We start from the raw sequence: 19,720 nt of genomic DNA, 5'->3' as shown, positions 1-19,720 counted from the left end.
CTCCCCTTTTAGAGGTAAATGAGGAAAATAACCTGAGACCACTTCCTTAGAGGATTTGGACACACCTCTCCCAGAATACTTATATAAGAAAAATCATAAACCAGGCATGGTGGTGCACACCTATAATCTCAGCTATTATGGAGGCTGAGACAGGAAGATTTAAAGTTCAAGACCAGTCTCAGCAACTTTGTGAGACCTTTAGCAAAAAGGATTTTTTGAGACCCTGTCTCAAAAAAAAAAAAAAAAAAAAAAAGGCTGGGTATATAACTCAGAGGTAAAGTGTCCCTGGTACAAGAAAAATTCTATATTTTGATATGGGTGGTGGGGAAAGATATGTTCATATAATATTAGTCATTGCACTTTACATCTATATTTTTCATCTATATTCTATTTACTGCTACAAATATTATATTTCACAATAATAAGGTTTTTTTTTTAAATAAATGGTGATTATCAGAGAGTGAACACACTACACATACACACATGCACAGAGCATAATCTCAATTTTATATGATGTCAGTCTCCTGGTGCCCTTTCCTGAGTTTGGCAGACAAGGTTACCAGAGGAAATGCATTGGTGGAAGATAAAAGCAACAGTGTGGCCTGGGGAGGGGATGTGGCCACTGCTTCAGATGGCCATTGTGCCAGTGAGAGCAGTGCTTCTTCAACGTCAGTGTGCACAGGAGTCACACAGAGGATCTTGCTAAAATGCCAATTGGATTCAGCAGGTCTGGGGAGAGGCCAGGGAGTCTGCATTTCTATAAGTTGTGGTGTGACCCATGCTCTGTAAACCACCCTTTAATAGTAAGGGGTTAAAACAATTCCATGTGGAAAGCCAGTAGAAGGTGTTTTTTCCCTCCTACCCCTGTGAACCCATGGCTTGTTGTATGGCTAGGCAAGTGCTCTGCCATGGAGAAACTTTCTAAGCCCCAGTATAAGTTTTTTTGTTTGCTTGTTTTTTTGTTTTTTTTGATACTAGTGATATTGAACCCAGAGGTGCTTTACCATTGAGCCACATTCCCAGCCCTTTCTTATTTTATTGTAGTATTTCCTTTTGAGGGGGGTACCAGGGATTGAAGCTGGGAGCGCTTTACCAGTAAGCCATGTCCCCATTTTAGGGCCTCACTAAATTGCTGAGTCTGGCTTTGAACTTGTGATCCTCTTGCCTCAGCCTCCCGAGCTGCTGGGATTAGAGGTATGTGCTACCGTGCCTGCCCTTTTTATATTTTTTATTTCAAGCTTGTCTCACTAAATTGCATAAATTCTGCCTAAATTTCTGAGGCTGACCTTCAACTTGTGATCCTTCTGCCTTAGCCTCCAGAGTTGTTAGGATTACAGGCCTGCACCACCACACCCAGCAGGACTACAAGAAACTTCTGCTACTGGGCAGAGGATTAGCTCAGTGGTAGAATGTTTGCTTTCTGTGTGTTGAGGCTCTGGATTCCATCCCCCTCAGCACCAAAAAATATATATATTTTTTTCTACTTCTCCATAGGTGAAAAATTCCCATTTGCCCACAATGATCTATAATTACATATCACTTTGAGTAGAACAGGGAATATATAAGTCATCAGATTCAGGAGTAGCAAAGGAAAATTCTGGAGTAAAGACAACAAGTCCAACCCTTTGTGGACAGAGTGTGGAAGGTGGATGGAACCTCTTTAGCACCTCCTGCTACAACTGCAACAGAAACTTCTTTTATGAACATGTTCTGGAGAATTCCACTGACAGGACAAGAGCAGTGTGTTGAGAGGAGTTAACATAAAATGTCATGTTAGTAATACGTGTAACTGCAAAGAGAGCATCTCTTTCTGTTGGAATTAGAAATAGGGCAATTTAACAGGGCAATTGTTAAGGATCATTTGACCAGAAGAAGCAAGGTTTCATATCTGACGTGCTAGGAGTCAGGGGATGTCTGTTTTTAGGACTAGTGTTGTCACAATAAGCCAGTCTCGGGTGGAGCAGGCCCTAGGGTGAAATGCATTCTGTAACCCATGCAGCTGCTGAGCCTACCACACAGAAGTAAGAGGGCAGATTGATTGCCACTGGGGAATTCCAGCAGATGTCCAAAGAGCACACAGCTCTGGTCTTATACAAATGTTTCTAGAGCCCTAATGAAGAGGGTACACCCTCAAGTCGGTTTATGCAGCCAGCAAAAACCTGCCAAAACCTGACAAAGACAGTCCTGGGATGGAAAATGATAAGTCAATCTTATCCATAAACATACATACAGCAATCTTTTCTTTTTTTTCCTCTTTCTGTACTGGGGGTTGAACACAGGGCCTCATGCATGCTAGGCAAGTGCTCTATCACAGAGCTACAGCCCCATCTCCAAAGTGAGAGATTTTTGAGAGTCAAAGCTTTAGGAGCCATCGTGTGGTGCTGCCACTGATCCTTCTGTGATGTAAGTAGGATGTTCAGATAAGGGTTTCTCCTATCTGGGCTCCAGAATGAGATCAATGGGAATAACTGTAGCCAAAATTTTGTGTGCACTAGAAATAACCTCTGTTACCTGAAACCAGTATGATCTGCTGATTATTTGTTATTGCAGAACTAGAGAAGGTGTTAGGAGAAGGCAGATGCTCAACCTACAAGTTTTCCATTTTGTTGGATGTCACTGATAGGCCTTTTGCTTCTACTGAGCTATATGAACAAAGGAACTATACATAAGTATGCACACCAGTCTAAAAAGACTGGCAAACCTTTCTTTATATCTGCACAGGCTCAGATAACATTGGTATGGTTAGGGCAAAATCCAAGGATGCTCAGGTCCCTTAAATAAAATGGTATAATATTTGTACTAAACCTATATACATCCTCCTGTATATTTTAAAGTATTCTTAGATTACTTATAACACCTAATATAATATCAATACCTTTTCTCCTCCTCCTCCTCCTCCTCCTCCTCCTCCTCCTCCTCCTTCTTCTTCTGGCACTACAGATTGAACCCAGGGGCGCTTAACCACTGAGCCACATTCCCAGCCCTCTTTATTTTTGTTTTGAGACAGGGTTTCACTAAGTTTCTTAAGGCCTTGCTAAATTGCTGAGGCTGGCTTTGAACTTGTGATCCTCTTGCCTCAGCCTCCCAAGTCGCTGGAATTATAGTAGTGTGTCACAACACCTGGCTCACAATGTAGTTGCCATCTAATTAGTGACACCATACTATTTAGGGAATAACAGCAATAATAACATGCAAAAAATCTGTCCACATTCAACTTTTTTCCTAGAATACTTTCAAATTTCCGTTGAATCTGTAGTTATGGAATTCACAGGTTTAGGGGAAACTGTGGATAATGAGGTCAGACTTTATCTAAAATCCAGTTAAATCTCATCTTTTCTCACTCCTTCAAGCCCTCAGGCCAGACTTTGACAAAAGGAATTCAAGGAAAGGATAAGGTGTGGTCTGCTTTCCTTTTTTTTTTTTTTTTTTTTTTTGGTGCTGGGAAGGTAGTATCACCCTCTTTCTCCACAGAAAAGTCTTCACTGGCCTTCTCCAGAAATCTTCACCATGGCTGATTTTAGGACTGTCAGCAAAAGAGTTCAACGTAGATAAACTTCCTATTTTCGTGTTGCTCTGTTTTACTTGGCCACTGGCTGGGAAGAAATCAGCTTCCAGGTGCTGGACACCCCCTTACTAGTTTTTCACAAACATGTATCTAGTATAGTAGTTTGTAAAAATGTGTAAACAAGGCCTCTGGCCTTGAGCTGGACTTCCCAGAGATGTCAACATTTCTAAGATAAGAGAAGTTACCAATTGGGCTCCATGGAAATGGCTGGCAGGGGGAGGGGGAAAAAGGGAAGAAGAAGCTGTCTCCTTCTCAGGTGTTGTCCTTGAAGGTTTAACTTGCCCAAAACAGTGAAAGAAAAAACTGCTTTTTATGTGAACTTCTGCAGACTGTGAACTTTGGAGCCCCTCCCTCTTATATGCTGAGTTTAAAATTCTGAAACTACCTGAACTCCAGGTTCAGGGGATTGATTGAATACAGCAAAAGCTGTGCCCTCTGAACCTGGCTGCAGCCAAATAAAACTGTTTTCTGCTGTCTTCAGTGCCTTGCCTCATCTGTCCCAACAAAAAGGAATTGAACCCGGGGACACTTAACCACTAAGTCAGCCCTTTTTTATGTTTTATTTAGAAACAGGATCTTGCTGAGTTTCTTAGGTCCTAGCTAATCTGCTGAGGCTGGCTTTGAACTCACGATCCTCCTGCCTCAGCCTCCTGAGCCACTGGGATTCCAGGTGTGCTCCAGTGCATCTGGCAGCTTTCTTTCTTTCTTTTCTTTCTTTCTTTCTTTTCTTTCTTTTTTAATTCAAGTGGATCAGAAGAAAAGAACCATAAGTGAACAATTATTTCTGCCTAGCCTGGCGCAGAGTACAGAAACGACCCTCTCTGAGGATGTACAGGAGAGGGGATGTAATGGTGTGTGCACCTGTCTAATGTCATGGTATCACACTGGTGATGGGTTTGGGGCACTGGAGTTTTCAGCTGACTGGAAGGCTCAGGAGCCTGCCCAAATATTGAGGCACAGGAAAAGGAAATGTGACCAACCAGGTTGAAGGAGTGTTTGGGTCTCACCTTTCAACAAACCAAGGACTTGCTGTGTGGAATCCCTTCCTTTCCCAAGACCTTGTATCTGTTCTCCTGACTTTACCTTGTAGTGAATTCAAAGGCTTCAAGAGACAAATAAACCCACACTAAAAAAACCTTTGCTTCGGGATTCCAGATTTCTTCCCTTATGTCCATGCTGGGAATAGACTGTCCCCTTCGTCGCCTTCTTCTTCTTCTTTTTTTTTTTTTAAAGAGAGATTTTTTTAGTTTTCGGCAGACACAACATCTTTGTTTGTATGTGGTGCTGAGGATTGAACCCGGGCCACACGCATGCCAGGCGGGAGCCACATCCCCAGCCCCCCTTTGTTGCCTTCTGTTGGGGACAGTCATGTCTTCCTGATTCTCCAAGTGAATCCCAAGAGGCAATGGATTTTTTTTTCTTTCTGCTTTTTCTTTGTTTTTCTTTTGGATTTCTTGTTTTCGTTTCTGGTTGTTGGCCAGGTCTGTATCTGGGACTTGTTTAATTTAAATCTTGAGTTATGTCCTGTCCCATAGAGAGCCCATGATGAATAAGATAGGCTAAAATTGCTGAGAAGGCAGCCTGTGGATTTAAGAGTCTAATTTTGCTTTCAAGAGTATTCAAGAGAGCCAGGCATGGTGCTACATGCCTGTAATCCTGGCACCTTGGGAAGCTGAGGCAAAAAGATGCCAATTTGAGACCAGCCTCTGCAATTTAGCAAGACTCTGCATCAAAATAAAAAAGGACTGGGGATGTAGCTCACTATAGAGTACCCTTGGGTTCAATCCCCAGAACCAAGGGCATAAAACAAAAGAAAAGAGTGTTCAAGAGGGCTCGGGTATAGCTCAGTGATACAGCACTTGCCTGGCATTAGTGAGGCCTAGGTTCCCTGGGGGCACTGAACAGTATTCCAGAATCTAAATGAGTTTTCCCCAACAATAGTTTTATAGTTTGACCATTGGACATCTCTACTCGAGGGATGGTAGAACCTGGTTTCTGTTGAGAGAGTGATGGTAGAGAATCTGGCTTATTAGTTTTTTTTTTTTTTTTTTTTTTTTTGTGGTATCAGGGATTGAACCCAGGGCTGTTAAGCCAGAGCTCTAGCATCAAGCTACATCCCAGTCCTTATTCTTTTTTATTGTTGGATGGTTTATTTGCGAGATCAGATCACTTGAAACTATTTTGTGCCCATTGGGAAGAAGAAACTTTTGTGATCCCAGCCGGTGAGATTCTGCAGCTGTGTCTGCTCTGACTGGTGTTGGAGCTATAAGACCACAGCTGCAGACACTGTGCCTCTGCAGTCTGTCACTGAGACAAGCCTTAAATCTCATGCAGTATTTTCCGCCTTCCTGAGAGCATTAACAAATTAGATTATAAAGACTTAAAGGAGCTTTGTTCTGATTGGTTTATGGAGACTAATAAGAGCTTATATAAATCCAATTTTGCCCAAACTCCTAGAAAACAAAGAAGCTAACCTTCTAATACTCTAAATGGGTTAAATAATATGAAACAAAAACTTTCTCATATAAATTGTTAGCTCAGAAGTGATTTTATGCAAGAATCCAAGTTGATATAGTTATGCAAGTTTTAATCCTTGAACAAGTCAGATTGATTGGATAATTTGCCCTAAAAATAAATGTCTTTGGGTTCAATCCCCAGGACCACCAAAAAAAAAAAAAAAAAAAAAAAAAAAAAAAAATATATATATATATATATATATATATATATATATATATCTTTTCCTGATTTTATCACATGTACTTTTCTGTCTTTGGTTGTTGTTCTGGGGCTAGAACCCAGGGGCACGTTACCACTGAGCTACATCCCAGCCCTTTTTATTTTATATTTTGAGACAGGATCTCACTAAGTTGCTTAGGTCCTCACTAAATTGCTCAGGCTGGCCTCAAACCTGCAATCCTTCTGCCTTAGCCTCCAGGTTCATGACTGGCTTCTCCAGCTTTCTCTAGTAGTTTTGTTTTGTTTGTTTGGTCTTTTTTTTTGAACTGAAGACTGAACCCAGGGGCTTTTTACCCCTGAACTACATTCCCAGCCCTATTCATTAATTTATTTATTGGTATGGGAATAGAGCCCAGGGCTGCTTTACCACTACACATCACACCCACCCCCAAACCTTTTTACTTTTTATTTTGAGACAGGGTCTTGCTAAGTTGCTTAGGACCTCACTAAATTTCCCAGATTGGCCTCAAATTTGCAATCCTTCTGCCTCAACCTCCCAAGTCACTGAGATTACAGGTGTGTCACCTGCCTGGCTTTTCTAGTGTTTTCTAAATCTGCCCATTGCTTTCTTGTTTTCCAGTCTGACCTTTTCTGTATGTGTCCCTCACTGCACCCCTATCCCCAGTACTATTAGAATGTTGTACAGTTTAAGAGCAAAATGGGGTTAGTAAGGAAAGCTTAGATTTGGCATGACATAGACTTAAGCTTTATACTTGTGTACCTCTTCATCTGACAGAGTTAGTAATCATCTCCAATGTGCCAGACACTGTGCTAGGTACTCTGAAGTTGGTCCTTAGCCTCTTCTCTCCACTCTTCTCCTGGGCTATCTTATTCATACTAAATGGTTTTGAGTCTGAAATGTACAATTCTTGCCCAGACTTTGATTCCTAAGCTTCTAACCCATCCAACTGCTTCCTGGACATTCCCATTTGAATATCTCATAAAAAACCTCAAGCCACCCCGTTCAAAAATAAATTAATCACCAGCACACGTCTTGAATCTGTCCCTCTTCTGGTGCTCCTTATCTTGGAGAATGGCATCAGCCACTTCCCAGGAACTAGGGTAAATCCTTGTCTTCCCCAGCATCAGCCCAAAGCAGCACAAGTTCTGTCAATTCCATTACCTTAGAGCCTCTCATATTGGCCAACTGCATCCATTGATTAATTCATCCTGCATTTATTCGATGTCTTTTTGTGCCTGAACCTGTCCTAGGTTTTGGGGAAATAAAGCTAAGCAGGCCCTGTGCATCCCTCTGCCCACGTGCCACACCCATCCCTTCTGTTCACTTCTCTGCAGCCACCTGGCTTTCCTGATTTCCTTCTTCTAAGGTCCATTTTCCTATGGCTGGTTCTTTTTAGGAATTTAGTTCTCAACTCACATTTCCTGTTTTGTTCTCTCCAAACCACTGTCCAAAAGCATGTTAATTATGGCCTTTATTATTCATTGCTTGTCTACCCATTTAGGATGAAATCCCTGAGAGCAATGACTTTGTTCTTTGTCATCATTGTATCCCTAATTCCCTAGTTTCAAAAACAAGGCCCAACACACAGAGGATACACAGAGAATACATAAATTGCCTGGAGGACCTTCCTTGATTTGTACAGGGAAGGGACAGAGGGGCCCAGCAATAGCAGAAAAGATCCAGCCCTCCAAAAGCTTATGGCCAAAAGTTGGGTCTGGTGGGGTGGTGTCCCTCCTGCCTGCAGAGGCCCTACACCTGGCCCTGCCACCTTCTCCAGCTTTCCCCCTGGAGGCCTGGCTTGGAGTCTCAGACCTCGAAGTCCCCAGAACCTCCTGGGATCGACAGAGTTGCTCAGACTGAAGGTTGGGAGGTGTAGGGGTGTGTGTGTGTGTGTGTGTGTGTGTGTGTGTGGTGTGGACACGTAATAACTTTAAGTAATAAAGATCTGAGAACTCTTGTGGACCCTGCCTACGTTGGGGCAGCCTGAACAACGGTGGCAGCTGGGAGTTGGGCTGGGTGGGGCCCCCCGGTGAGTGGGTGGGGCAGGTGAGTGGGTGGGGCAGGTGAGTGGGTGGGGCAATGCGTGCGGCTGTGACCCCGCCCCCTGGCGCGGCGCGGTAAGTAGAAGCTCAACCAAGCGATTGTGGCGTACTGGTATTGGGACGCCTGCCGGCTGCTGCGTCTGGCTTCTGCCCTGGCCTGAAGTGGGTCTGGATCCCTCGCAGTCCCAGGGTGCAGCTGGTCCTGGTTGACATGGAGCACGAGGCTGAACGGTGGCAGACTGCGCACCAACCGGTCCTGGTGAGTCGGGTGCGGGGGCCCAAGGGCTGGCCCGGGGGGTGTTGGTGGAGTGGTGGGGAAGCGAATGAAGGATGAAGTGGAGAGAAGTAGAAATCCGTGTGGGGTGGTGGTTTACAAACAAAAGAGGAGTGGCTACAGCCCGAAGGATGGGTTAGGAAAGGGAGGGATGGATGATGGGGGACATTTATTCCATTAACATTCATCTGGTATTGGAACCTGTGCTGGATTATGCGGGTAGAAGGGTTCCAGGCAACTGGCCGCAGACTGGGAAGCAAAGATAAAAGTTAGCAAGTCAGCGTACAGGACAGGAAGGAAAAACTTATTTATTTACGCAAGATTGTACCATCTCATTTTATTTTACTTTATTTTATTGTTTATTTTTTATGTTACTGGGAATCAAACACAAGGCCTTGTGCATGCTAGGCAAACACTACCACTGAGCTACATTCCCAGCCCTCATTTTAATTTTTTTATGGTGCTGGGTATGGAACCCAGGACCTCATTCGAGCTAGGTAAGCCCTCCACCACTGAGCGACATCCTTAGCCTAGGCCACTTTGTTAGTAATAATTAGCAGAATATAAGTATGCAAATTGCGATGAAGAAGTACAAAGAAACTCTGGATCTAGGGACAGAGGTGTTTGATCTCACTTAGGAGGTTGAAGACAGGTCAGGATTTGGTCTGGTACTAAAGAACTGGATTCCGCTTTAGAGGAAATGAAAGATGGGTGTTGAGATGGAGGCCCAGAGAGTGATGGGAAGAGTGGCCCTGGGGTGGGAGGCCTAGAGCCTGAAGCCATTCTGGGATGGAGTTGGTTGTTCCAAAATTGGTAGGAGAGTTTAAACTTTATCTACCAATTAGATTTGCATTTCTGAGAGTGCCCTGGAGGAGGTGGGCTGAATCAGAGTGTTCTGCAGCTGCAGATTCAACCATCCTAGAATTAAAAAAAAAAAAAAAAATCAGAAAAATAATTGCATCTGTGCCGAACATGTACCAAAAGCAAAGTATGAGATGGAACAGGGTTAATAGGGCATTTTGGGGGAAGGGAGTGGTGGGCAAGAATAATAATAAGTTTTGGATGCTGTCCATTTGAAGTGCCCGTGGGCTGTCCAAATGGAATCAAGCTGTAGGAAGGCGGAAAACCCAGGTGAGTTCTTCCTTGAAGCTAGATTTAAGAATAATTGAAATGTAAGTAGAAATTGACCCATTATCATGAGAATGCCCTGAGAGAACGGTGTAAGGGCAATCTGCAGGAGACTGGAGGAGGGGGCCGAATTGTAGAGAAAGAGAAAAGCCAGAAAAGTGTATCAGTGGGTTGGTGGCCAAGGGAAGGATACATTTCAAGAAGAGTATGGCACATAATCTCGGAAGCTCCAGGGAGGTCAAGCAAAGAGTCAGAGAAATGTTGATTAGATTTAGTGAAGACAGATCTGGAGAGATGGGAGCCAAGAAAAATTTGGGAGAATGATAGGGTGATGAAGCTATGTTTAGGCAACTCTAAAACTTGTGAAAGAAGATTATTCTTGAGTAGGAGTGGGGAAAAGGCTGAGTATCCCCAGAAATACCTACCTAATAGATTTGTGGTACTGAGGTTTAAACCCAAAGCTTCATGCATGCTAGACACACCCAACAATGTTATCTGGTGCTTACTGTGTGTTGACCTCATGTTTGCTGAGTATTTAGTGAGGATAAAGCAGATGGGATCACCCTAGGTCTAGAGTTAAAATTTTTTTTTTCCATCCTGGCCAAAACATGATCAAATCTGTCAAAATTAATTTTTCTTTATAGCATCTTATATTCAATCCTTATTCACAATTCTCTAAGTTTCCCTTTAAAGCAGGTATGTCCAAACCAGGATCTAATTTCGAGACAACATGCTGCATCTGGTTTATGTCCCTTGAGCCTCTTTGAAACTAGAGTGTTTGTTTGTTTGTTTGTCTTTGGTACTTTAGGGATTGAACCTAAGGTCACTTAACCACTGAGTCACATCCCAAACCCTTTTTATTATTTTATTTTGAGATAGGATTTTGCTAAGTTGCTGAGGCTGGCTGTAAACTTCTAATCCTTTTAACCGGGGAGAAAAAAACAGATTGATCTCTACATTCAAACTTAACCTTTTATCCATGGTCAGAAAACAATCTGTGTGATGTTACCAATCTGTATGTACCCAAATGTCCAGTTTCCTACCAGCCATTTACTTATTGGGTTTTTTTTTTGGGGGGCGGGGGAGGGGAGAAACTAAGGATTTAACCCCGGGGGTGCTTTACTACTAAGCCACAGCCCTTTTTATTTTTTATTTTGAGGCAAGGTCTCCTTAAGTTGCCCAGGGCCTCACTAAATTGCTGAGGTTGGCCTTGAACTTGCTCTCCTGTTTCAGCCTTTTGAGTCACTGGGATTATAGGCGTGTGCCACCGGGCCTGGTTTGCTTACTGATTTTAATACCAAATTTTAATTTTTTTCTCCATCAGAAATTTCATCAGGGAGTTGCAAAATAATGGCAGTCCCAGCATTCCTTCCAAATTCATTAGATTATATTCTTCTACTGTAAAGTAGGACTTAACTGGAATCATTTAGCAATTGTTATTTTCATTTGAGTTTGGATTGTTTGTTTTTTGTTTTGTTATTCAGTTTCCGGAGTTCTCCATACAGTATTTTTAAAAAATTTTCCTAATTAGTTATACATGACAGTAGAATGCATTTTGTCATATTGTACACAAATGGAGCATAACTTCTCATTCCTCTGGCTGTACATGGTGCAGATCCATTCCAGTACTCCATATATAGACATATTTTGCAAGTATATTCTCTATTTTGTGAGTTTTCTTTTAATTCTGTTAGTAATGTTCTTTGCAAAAAACAGTTTTTAAATTTAATTGTATGTGTGTGTGTTTGTTTCATCTTTTTAAAAAATTTATCTTTTTAGTTGAAGATGGACACAATACCTTTATTATATTTACTTATTTATTTTTTATGTCCCTCACATGTGCTAGGCAATCACTCTACCACTGAGCCACAAACCCCACCCATCAGTTTTTCTTTTTGATTCACAATTTTTTTTTAATTCTCATGGAGCTACTTTGTCAGTTTTTATTCTGTTGCCTGTGTCTTTATCATATCTAAGAAATCACTGAGCAATCTGATGTCATGAAGCTTTATCCCATTTTCTTCTAAGAGGTTTTTTTTAGTTGTAGTTGGACACAATACCTTTATTTTATTTATTTATTTTTATGTAGTGCTGAGGATCCAACCCAGCACCTGGAGCTGAGCCACAGGGACAGCCCCTCCCAGCCCTGGGGTCGGGGCGGGGTGGTGGTGGTCCTCCTAAATCCACTCTTCTTCTAAGAGTTTTGTAGTTTTAATCTCTTGCCTTTAGGTCTTGCTCCATTTTGAGTTGTTATATGTGTGTGTGTACATGGTTTTTGTTTTGTTTTTTAGTGTTTGATAAAATTCACCAGTAAAACCATCAAGTCAAGGGCTTTTCTTTGTCTTGGAGGCTTCTGATTAGTGACTTAATCTTGTTATTAGATTTTATGGATTTTCAGTTTATTTGATTTAGTCTTGATAGTTTTGTGTTTCTAGGAATTTGTATATTTCCTCCTGATTATCCAGTTTGTTGGTGTAGCATTGTTCATGGTACTCTATGATAACCCTTTTTATTGTGTAGGATTGATAATGCCTCCTTTTTTCATATCTTAACTTGTAATTTAAATCTTCTGTTTTTCCTTAGTCTAGCTAAAGGTTTGGCAAGTTTGTTAATCTTTCCTAAGAACCAACTTATCTATTCACATTTACAGCTGTTCTTTCCCCCTCATCACTGCTTTGGCTGTATTCTCTAAGTTTGGGTATGTTCTGTTTTTATCTTCATTGATGTTATGGTTTAGATATTAGGTGTTCTCAAAAGCTCAAGGGTGAGACAATGCAAGAACATTCAGAGAGGAAATGATTGGGTTATGAAAAGCCTTAAACTGAGTGAATTAATCCTCTGATGGGATTAGCTGTGTGATGGCTGAAGGTAGGTCCAGTGTAGCTGGAGTGGGTAGGCATTGGGCTTGTGCTTTAGAAGTATATATATTTTGTATCTGGCAATGGAGACCTCTCTCTACCTTCTGATCATGTGAGCTGCTTCTCTCTGGCATAATGTTCTTTCTCACCTCCTGCCCCAAGAAATGGAGCTGGCTGCCTATGGACTGAGACCTCGAAACTATGAGGCTCCAAATAAAACTTTCCTCCTCTAAAATTGTTCTTGTTAGGTCTTGTAGTTACAGAAGCAAAAAGCTGACTAAAACAATTGGACTCTTAAGTATTTTCCAATTTTCCTTGTGATTTCTTATTTGACACACTGTTTTTTTTTTTGTTTGTTTGTTTGTTTGTTTGTTTGTTTTGTTTTGTTTTGTACTGGGAATTCAACCCAGGGCCTCATGCATGCTAGGCATACACTGTACCACTGAGCTACATTCTGGTCCTTTTATTAAAGTTTTATTTTGAGATAGAGTTATAGGCTGGTCTCCATTTTATAACCTTCCTGCTGCAGCCTCTGGGAGCTGGAATTACATGCACCACTTTTTGGTTCTGGGGATTGAACCCAGGGTTGCTTAATTACCAAGCAACATCCACAGCCCTTTTTATTTTTATTTTTATTTTTTGACACACAGTCTCACTAAATTGCCCATGCTGGCCTCAAATTTGCAATTCTCCAGTCTCAGCCTCCCCAGTTGCTGGAATTAATAGCTGTGTACCATCACAACCAGCTTTGCCTCATATATTTTGATGGTCTATTATTAGGTACCTAAATGTTTACGATTGTTTTATCTTGCTGAATTGGGCCCTTTACTAATATATGTCTTTTGTCTCTTGTTATTTTTTATTTAATTTAAAGTTGGTTAGTATAGCCTCCTCCAGTTTTTACTGTTTGCTATTGCATGGAGTATCTTCTCTTTTGCTTTCAACCTATTTGTGTCTTTGGCCTTTGTATCTAAATTGAGTTTTTTCTTTTTTGTGGTGCTAGGGATTGAACCTTGGGCCTCACATGCTAACCAAGCACTCTACCACAGATCTTCATCCCCAGTCCTAAATTGAGTGTCTTATAAACAAAATACATCATGTTTTTAAAAATCCTTTTGGCCAATTTGTCTTTTGAGAGTATAATCCATTTACATTTAGATTGAAGAGTAAAATCACATTTAAAATATTTACTGACAAGGAGAAATTTAATTCTTTGATTTTTATCCCTCATCTTCACCATTATGTCTTACTTATTTATTTTTTCCTGTAGTGAAACTTATACGGTTTCCTCATTTTCTTTTGTATCTCTGTAACTATTTGTTGTTCCCATAAGGATTACACTTGATATTCTAAAGTTATAACAGTAATTTGAATTTATACCAGCTTAACTTCAATAGCTTAACATAGTTTTATAGCATTACATTTTTATTCATTGTATGCTCAGAAATACAGGTTCATAATTTTTATGCATTAGTATCTTAAATTATGTAGAAAACAAAAAACGGAGTTAAAATCAAAGTTATAATAATCTTACTTTTTAAAATTGTCCTTGTATTTACGTTTCACAGAGATCTTTATGATAAATTTCTCTATATGGCTTCAAACTACTATTGTCCTGTATCCTTTCATTTTTACTTGAAAGACTGTCATTAGCATTTCTTTCTTTTCTTTTTTTTTTTGGTACTAGGGATTGAGCTCAGGGGCATTCAGCCACTAAGCCACATCCTTATCCCTATTTTGTATTTTATTTAAAGATGGTCTCACTGAGTTGCTTAGTACCTCACCATTTCTGAGGATGACTTTGAATTTGTGATCCTCCTGCCTCAGCCTCCAAAGCTGCTGGGATTATAGGCGTGCTCCACAGCGCCTAGCTGCCATTCGTTTCTTGCAGGGCAGGTCAAGTTGGAATGATCTGTCAGTTTTTGTTTCTCTGGGAATATCTTAATATCCATTTTCGGGGGGAGGGGGACTTGGGATTGAACTCAAGGACACTTGACTACTGAGCCACATCCCCAGCCCTAATTTGTATTTTATTTATTTAGAGACGGGGTCTCACTGAGTTACTTAGTGTTTTGCCTTTGCTGAGGCCGGCTTTGAACTCGTGATCCTCCAGCCTCAGCCTCCTGAGTCACTGGGATTACAGATATGCACCACTGTGCCGGGCTTAATATCCATTTTTTTTTTTTTTTTTAAAGAGAGGATTTTTTTTTTAATATTTATTTTTTAGTTTTCGGCGGACACAACATCTCCGTTCGTATGTGGTGCTGAGAATTGAACCCGGGCCGCACGCATGCCAAGTCGAGCGTGCTGCCGCTTGAGCCACATCCCCAGCCCTTAATATCCATTTTTGAAAGAGGCAGATTTGCCAGATATAAGATTCTTGATTGGTAGTTTTTCCCTTTAGCACTTTTAATACATCCAACCCCTGTCTTGGTGTACATGGTTTCTAATAAGGAATCTGGTGATGTTTTGAGACAGGACTCTCTAAGTCAATAGATGGCCTCCAGCTTGTGATCCTTCTACCCTCACCTCCATAGTCACTGGGATTAGGCATGTGCCATGGTGCCTGGACATAACTTCTCTTTGATGTCAGATCTGTTCATGCAGTCGCTACTCGGGAATCCCTTTTCTTTTTTTTTTTTTTTTTTTTAAAGAAAGAATTTTCTTTTAATATTTATTTTTTAGTTTTCGGCGGACACAACATCTCTGTTTGTATGTGGTGCTGAGGATCGAACCTGGGCCGCACGCACGCGAGGCGAACACGCTACCGCTTGAGCCACATCCCCAGCCCCGGGAATCCCTTTTCTATAGATAAATATTTGCAAATGGTGAAGTCAGGATCCATCTGAAGCCTACATTCTTGATGTCTTTGAGGATTTCTGTACTTATTCTGCTGGTTTGAGATATTTTCACCTTCATACATATAATCTGGAATTTGAGTATGTTTTCAGAGTTTTACTGAAGGTAGCTTAACATGGAACATCTTGTTTTCTTTTTGTTGCTTTGTATGAAATAAAAAACAAACATGCCAACAGGAAGAGTGGCACAGCTTACACCTAGGCTCCGTCATGCTCCTCCTGTCAACAAGACCTGCTTCGTAGCTCAAGCCAGAGAATAGTCTGGAAGTGGGATAATTCAGACCAAAGATGATGGAAGCTTGGATTAGAATGGGATCTTGGGATGGGAAGGAGAGACATGTGAAAGTGGAAGTTCATCTTTTTTTTTTTTTTCTCTCTCTCTCTCCTAGGATAACGAGAGAGCAATGTCCATCTTGGATATGTCTCTGTCTTTCAGAAGTGGCGGAATACACACCTCTTGGAACCACAGTCCACTGGACACTCAACACTGTCCTCAGGGCACAGAGATGTTAGGGACCTTTTTGGTGTCTGCTGAGGCACCTGTGCAGAATATGGGTGAAGTGGGGCCCCAGTTCAATGTGTTACTACCTGAGTACTCTGTGAACTGTTGCCCCCAAGCGGCTCTTGTCCCTTCCCAGATGACTTACTGTCAGGGAGTCTCTCCCTCCCAGCCAGGGATGATGATGTACGAGGAGCCCCAGATGATGATGCCTTTAGGAGAGCCCAGTATTCCAGGAATGGCCAGGACCTTCAGTGAGAATCTGAAGATACCCCCCAACAGTCTGCCAGTCCCAGATTCAAGTGGCATCTCCGTGTCCCACACTAATGCCCCAACAATGCCTTATTCTGATCCCCAATTACTACCTTCTCTCAGACCCTCTTTAACTCCTAAAATGTTATGGGCCCCAAACATGCCCTCCACTGAGACCCAGCCTATGCTCCCCTCCATGGTTCAGATGTTGCCGCCTAGAGATCCCTATGACCTTGTGATGCCCTCAGATAGGTCCCAGTCTTTGCCGACCTTAGACCCCCTTGATGCTCTTGGGGAAAAGTTAGACTGCCAGGAAGACCTCTTCCTACCTGAGCTGCCCATCCAGGCTCCAAGGAGAGCAGAGAACTCCAGTGGCCAGAAAGCAGCACCCAGGAGGAAACCTCCCCTTTCAAGGCCTTATTGCTGTCAGTATAAGAACTGTGGAAAAGCCTATACCAAGCGCTCACACCTTGTGAGTCACCAGCGCAAACACACAGGTGAATGAGGTATCAGATGGGGAGGAGATAGAGGAGTCTGGGCTTTTTTTGGTCTGTGCTGGAGCACAGATTTGTAATTTCTTAGGATTAACCCTTCATCTTTCAAGCTTGGACCCAAGCTACACTGACCCCACCAACTTGCCATCCAGAATGACTGCCAAGATGACTGGAGTGGCACTGATCATTGTTGTCCCTCACTGGTTTCCTGAATCTTCCTTTTTGATTCCCTGATCTTGACTGCTCTTGTTCATAGTTATATCTCTCCCATCCCACCTTTTGACTCCATCTACTAAATTTCATCTCTCCTTGTCACTCCCCAGGTGAGAAGCCTTATAGATGCACCTGGGAAGGCTGCCCGTGGTCTTTTTTTCGTTCTGATGAGCTTGGACGACATATGCGGATACACACCAGGTATCGACCATATGAATGTGATCAGTGTGGCCGACAGTTCATGAGATCTGACCATCTCCGGCAACACCAAAGGATTCATCAGCCCCTGCCAGGGCAGATCAGCAGTGGACAAACAGATGGTCCTCTTGCTCCTGGTCTTTAGGTCTATCTCTTCCTCAGTTTTGTTTTTCTACCCAGTTGCTGCCTGCCTCCAACCAACTCATCTCTTGGTAGGAGCAGCTTAGATGAAGACGAAGTTTAAGAGGCAACATCAAAGCCCAGATGAAGCTCTGGACTCCATCAGAGTTTCCTCAAATCCCTCAAAGCCTGTCTTGAATGGCCTTGCCTCGCCGGGGACACCTACTGTTGAAGTTTTGCCAGACAGGAAGATGAGCACAATGGAGATTGAGAACTTTATTTAAAAGCTCTTTATCAAGTCGCTCCCTGGCCTGAAACCTTTTAGTGACTCTCCTTTGCTGCTACATAAAATCCATGGTTTGGTCTTCCACAGTTTCCAGAGCCAGACTATGTTCAAATCCTGAGCTTTCCACTCACTAGCCATGTGACCTTAGGAAAAATCTGTGATCACTATATCTTATTTCCCCTTCTGGAAAATGGGAAAGACGTACTGGCCTGTATTGGACATGTCATATGTATGGCATCAGATTCTTTGCTTCTTTTTTTTTTTTTGGTGGTTTGTTTTATTTTGTTTTTGGTACCAGGGCTTGAACCCAGGGTCGTTTAAACTGAGAGCTACATTCCCAGACCTTTTTATTCATTTTTAAAAATTTTGAAACAGGGTCTCACTGAGTTGGTTAGGGCCTTGCTAAATTGCTGAGGCTGGCATTGAACTCCCAAGCCGCTGGGATTACAGGCATGTGCCACCACACCCAGCTGCATCAGATTCTTTTTGTCGCTCACCATCCACATGCTTAGAGTTTGTCTCTTCCAAACTCGTGGGCATGGGGTCTGGCATTCCATGTAACCACAGCAACCTTGAAGTGTAGGGCAATTCATGCTCTAAGGGGAAGATTTGACTAATGAGAAATGGGAAGTAGGAGAAAGCCATGCGGATGAATTCTGCCTTCTCTCCCTTCCATGAATTGCTATAAGGCATTATTTCTCCCATACAGCCAAGCCTCTGGGGAGATTCCCAAGTAGGCAGGGCATATGCATGCTGGGCCTCTTCAAGGCTTGTCATGAAGCAGTGTCCAGCTTGGAAGCAATCACTGCATTACCTACCGTTCACCCCTGCCTTGCTTCCATTTTCTCACCACTAATGCCTTGGGTTTGTACCTCCAAAATAAAATATCAGCATTTACTTCTTGGTTTAGGCTCTGTTTTCTAGGTGAGTTGGGTGGAAGAAGAGGAGGACATTAGCCTGGGGTAGAGAAGGACAAACCCCAGGCATGTTCACTTCTCCCCCACTTGGTACCTGGATCACCAAGTATTAAGTAGGGGCTAATCCTGTCCTGCTCTCCTGGAGTTGAGGGAAATGATTATCCTGGAAACAGTCCAGTAGTTTAGAACCTTATTGTGGACTCAGCAGGCCATTTTACTAACCAGTAAACTAATAGTAAGAAAGGAACTTGATGAAGCTATCAAGTGGCAGAGCTGGGATCCCAGCCAGAGGTGAATCTCTTCCCTAAGATGGTGCCTTCCACAGGTGTTGGCCTGAGTATAGCCAGCCACTGCCAAGTGATGGTGCAGAGGTGAATCATATACTTCCTGACCTTCTTGATCTAGGGGGCACCTAGGTAACTGTGGCCATGAGGAAGAGAAGCCCCTAGCCCTCAGTCCTTGCAGCCAGCGATTGGGTGCTAACATTACTTATCCCTGTTACCCTTGGTCACCTGGCTGAGGTAGTGCTTGTTAGGTTTCTTTATTGTGAAATTACTCAATTTCCTCACATTGTACCCTTTATAAGAAAGTGAGCTCCATCTGCCCTTTGTTAAATATGCACATTCTGAATTTGGGTAAAGAGCATCTAGAGGCCCACCCCAGGTATGCTAGCGCCATCAGTGGCTCAGTCGAAGGCAGCCAGACAGGATAGGGTCGGTACAGGGGTGGGAGGGCAGGGGGCCAGCACAGCCAAGTCTGCAGGACTTCTGTGTATCAGAACGCTTGAACCTACAGAGGTCCTGATTCTCTCCTTGACAGCACTAAACACTTTCAGAAGTTTCGTCCGTGATCTTTCTGTTCCACTATGAAGACAGCATGCCTCTGTACCTCTGAACCCTTAGAGCTCAGCACAGAGCATGACCAAGGGTTTGCGTCTAGTTAATGGGAGGCAAGGCTAACTAACCTTCTTGAAAGCTTTGGGTCTGAATTGTGAACCTGAGAAGTCTTCCCTGATACATCCTTCAGTTGTGTGCACGATCCTCACCCATGGGTCCGCAAAGCCTGGTGCTCTCTGTATTAGGAGCAACTGCCAGAGTATCTCTTCCAGGGATATTCTTCCCTCTTTATTCACCAGCTTGGTTTATTGACACAAGGGTGTTCTAATATTACACTCTTGGGTTCAAGGGTCACCTCCCTCCAGAAAGCCTGTCTGACTACCCCTTTGCTTAAACACAACTTTGGGGAGAGCCAGATTGCTTGTAGGGATGCAGGAGGGAAGGCCTGGTTGGTGCCCCATCACTTGCTGAGGAATGGATGT

The 19,720-nt window shown here is 42.6% G+C and overlaps 1 protein-coding gene across 1 annotated transcript; it reads left to right on the top strand.

Annotated features, from left to right (window-relative positions):
• The first annotated feature begins 8,342 nt into the window (after positions 1-8,342).
• Positions 8,343-17,224, top strand: Klf17 (KLF transcription factor 17). The gene is made up of 4 exons (XM_046418905.1): positions 8,343-8,380; positions 8,489-8,564; positions 15,813-16,671; positions 16,992-17,224. Exons 1-4 carry the CDS (start codon positions 8,343-8,345, stop codon positions 17,222-17,224), a joined length of 1,206 nt encoding a protein of 401 aa, XP_046274861.1.
• The last annotated feature ends 2,496 nt before the right edge of the window (positions 17,225-19,720 follow it).

Source organism: Marmota monax, unplaced genomic scaffold, assembly GCF_021218885.2.
Source record: "Marmota monax isolate L192 unplaced genomic scaffold, Marmota_monax_Labrador192_F-V1.1 WCK01_AAM20220418_F8-fsc00008, whole genome shotgun sequence".
Lineage (NCBI taxonomy): Eukaryota > Metazoa > Chordata > Mammalia > Rodentia > Sciuridae > Marmota > Marmota monax.
The sequence above is the reverse complement of the archived record's forward strand: the minus strand, read 5'-3'. Positions and strand labels throughout refer to the sequence as shown.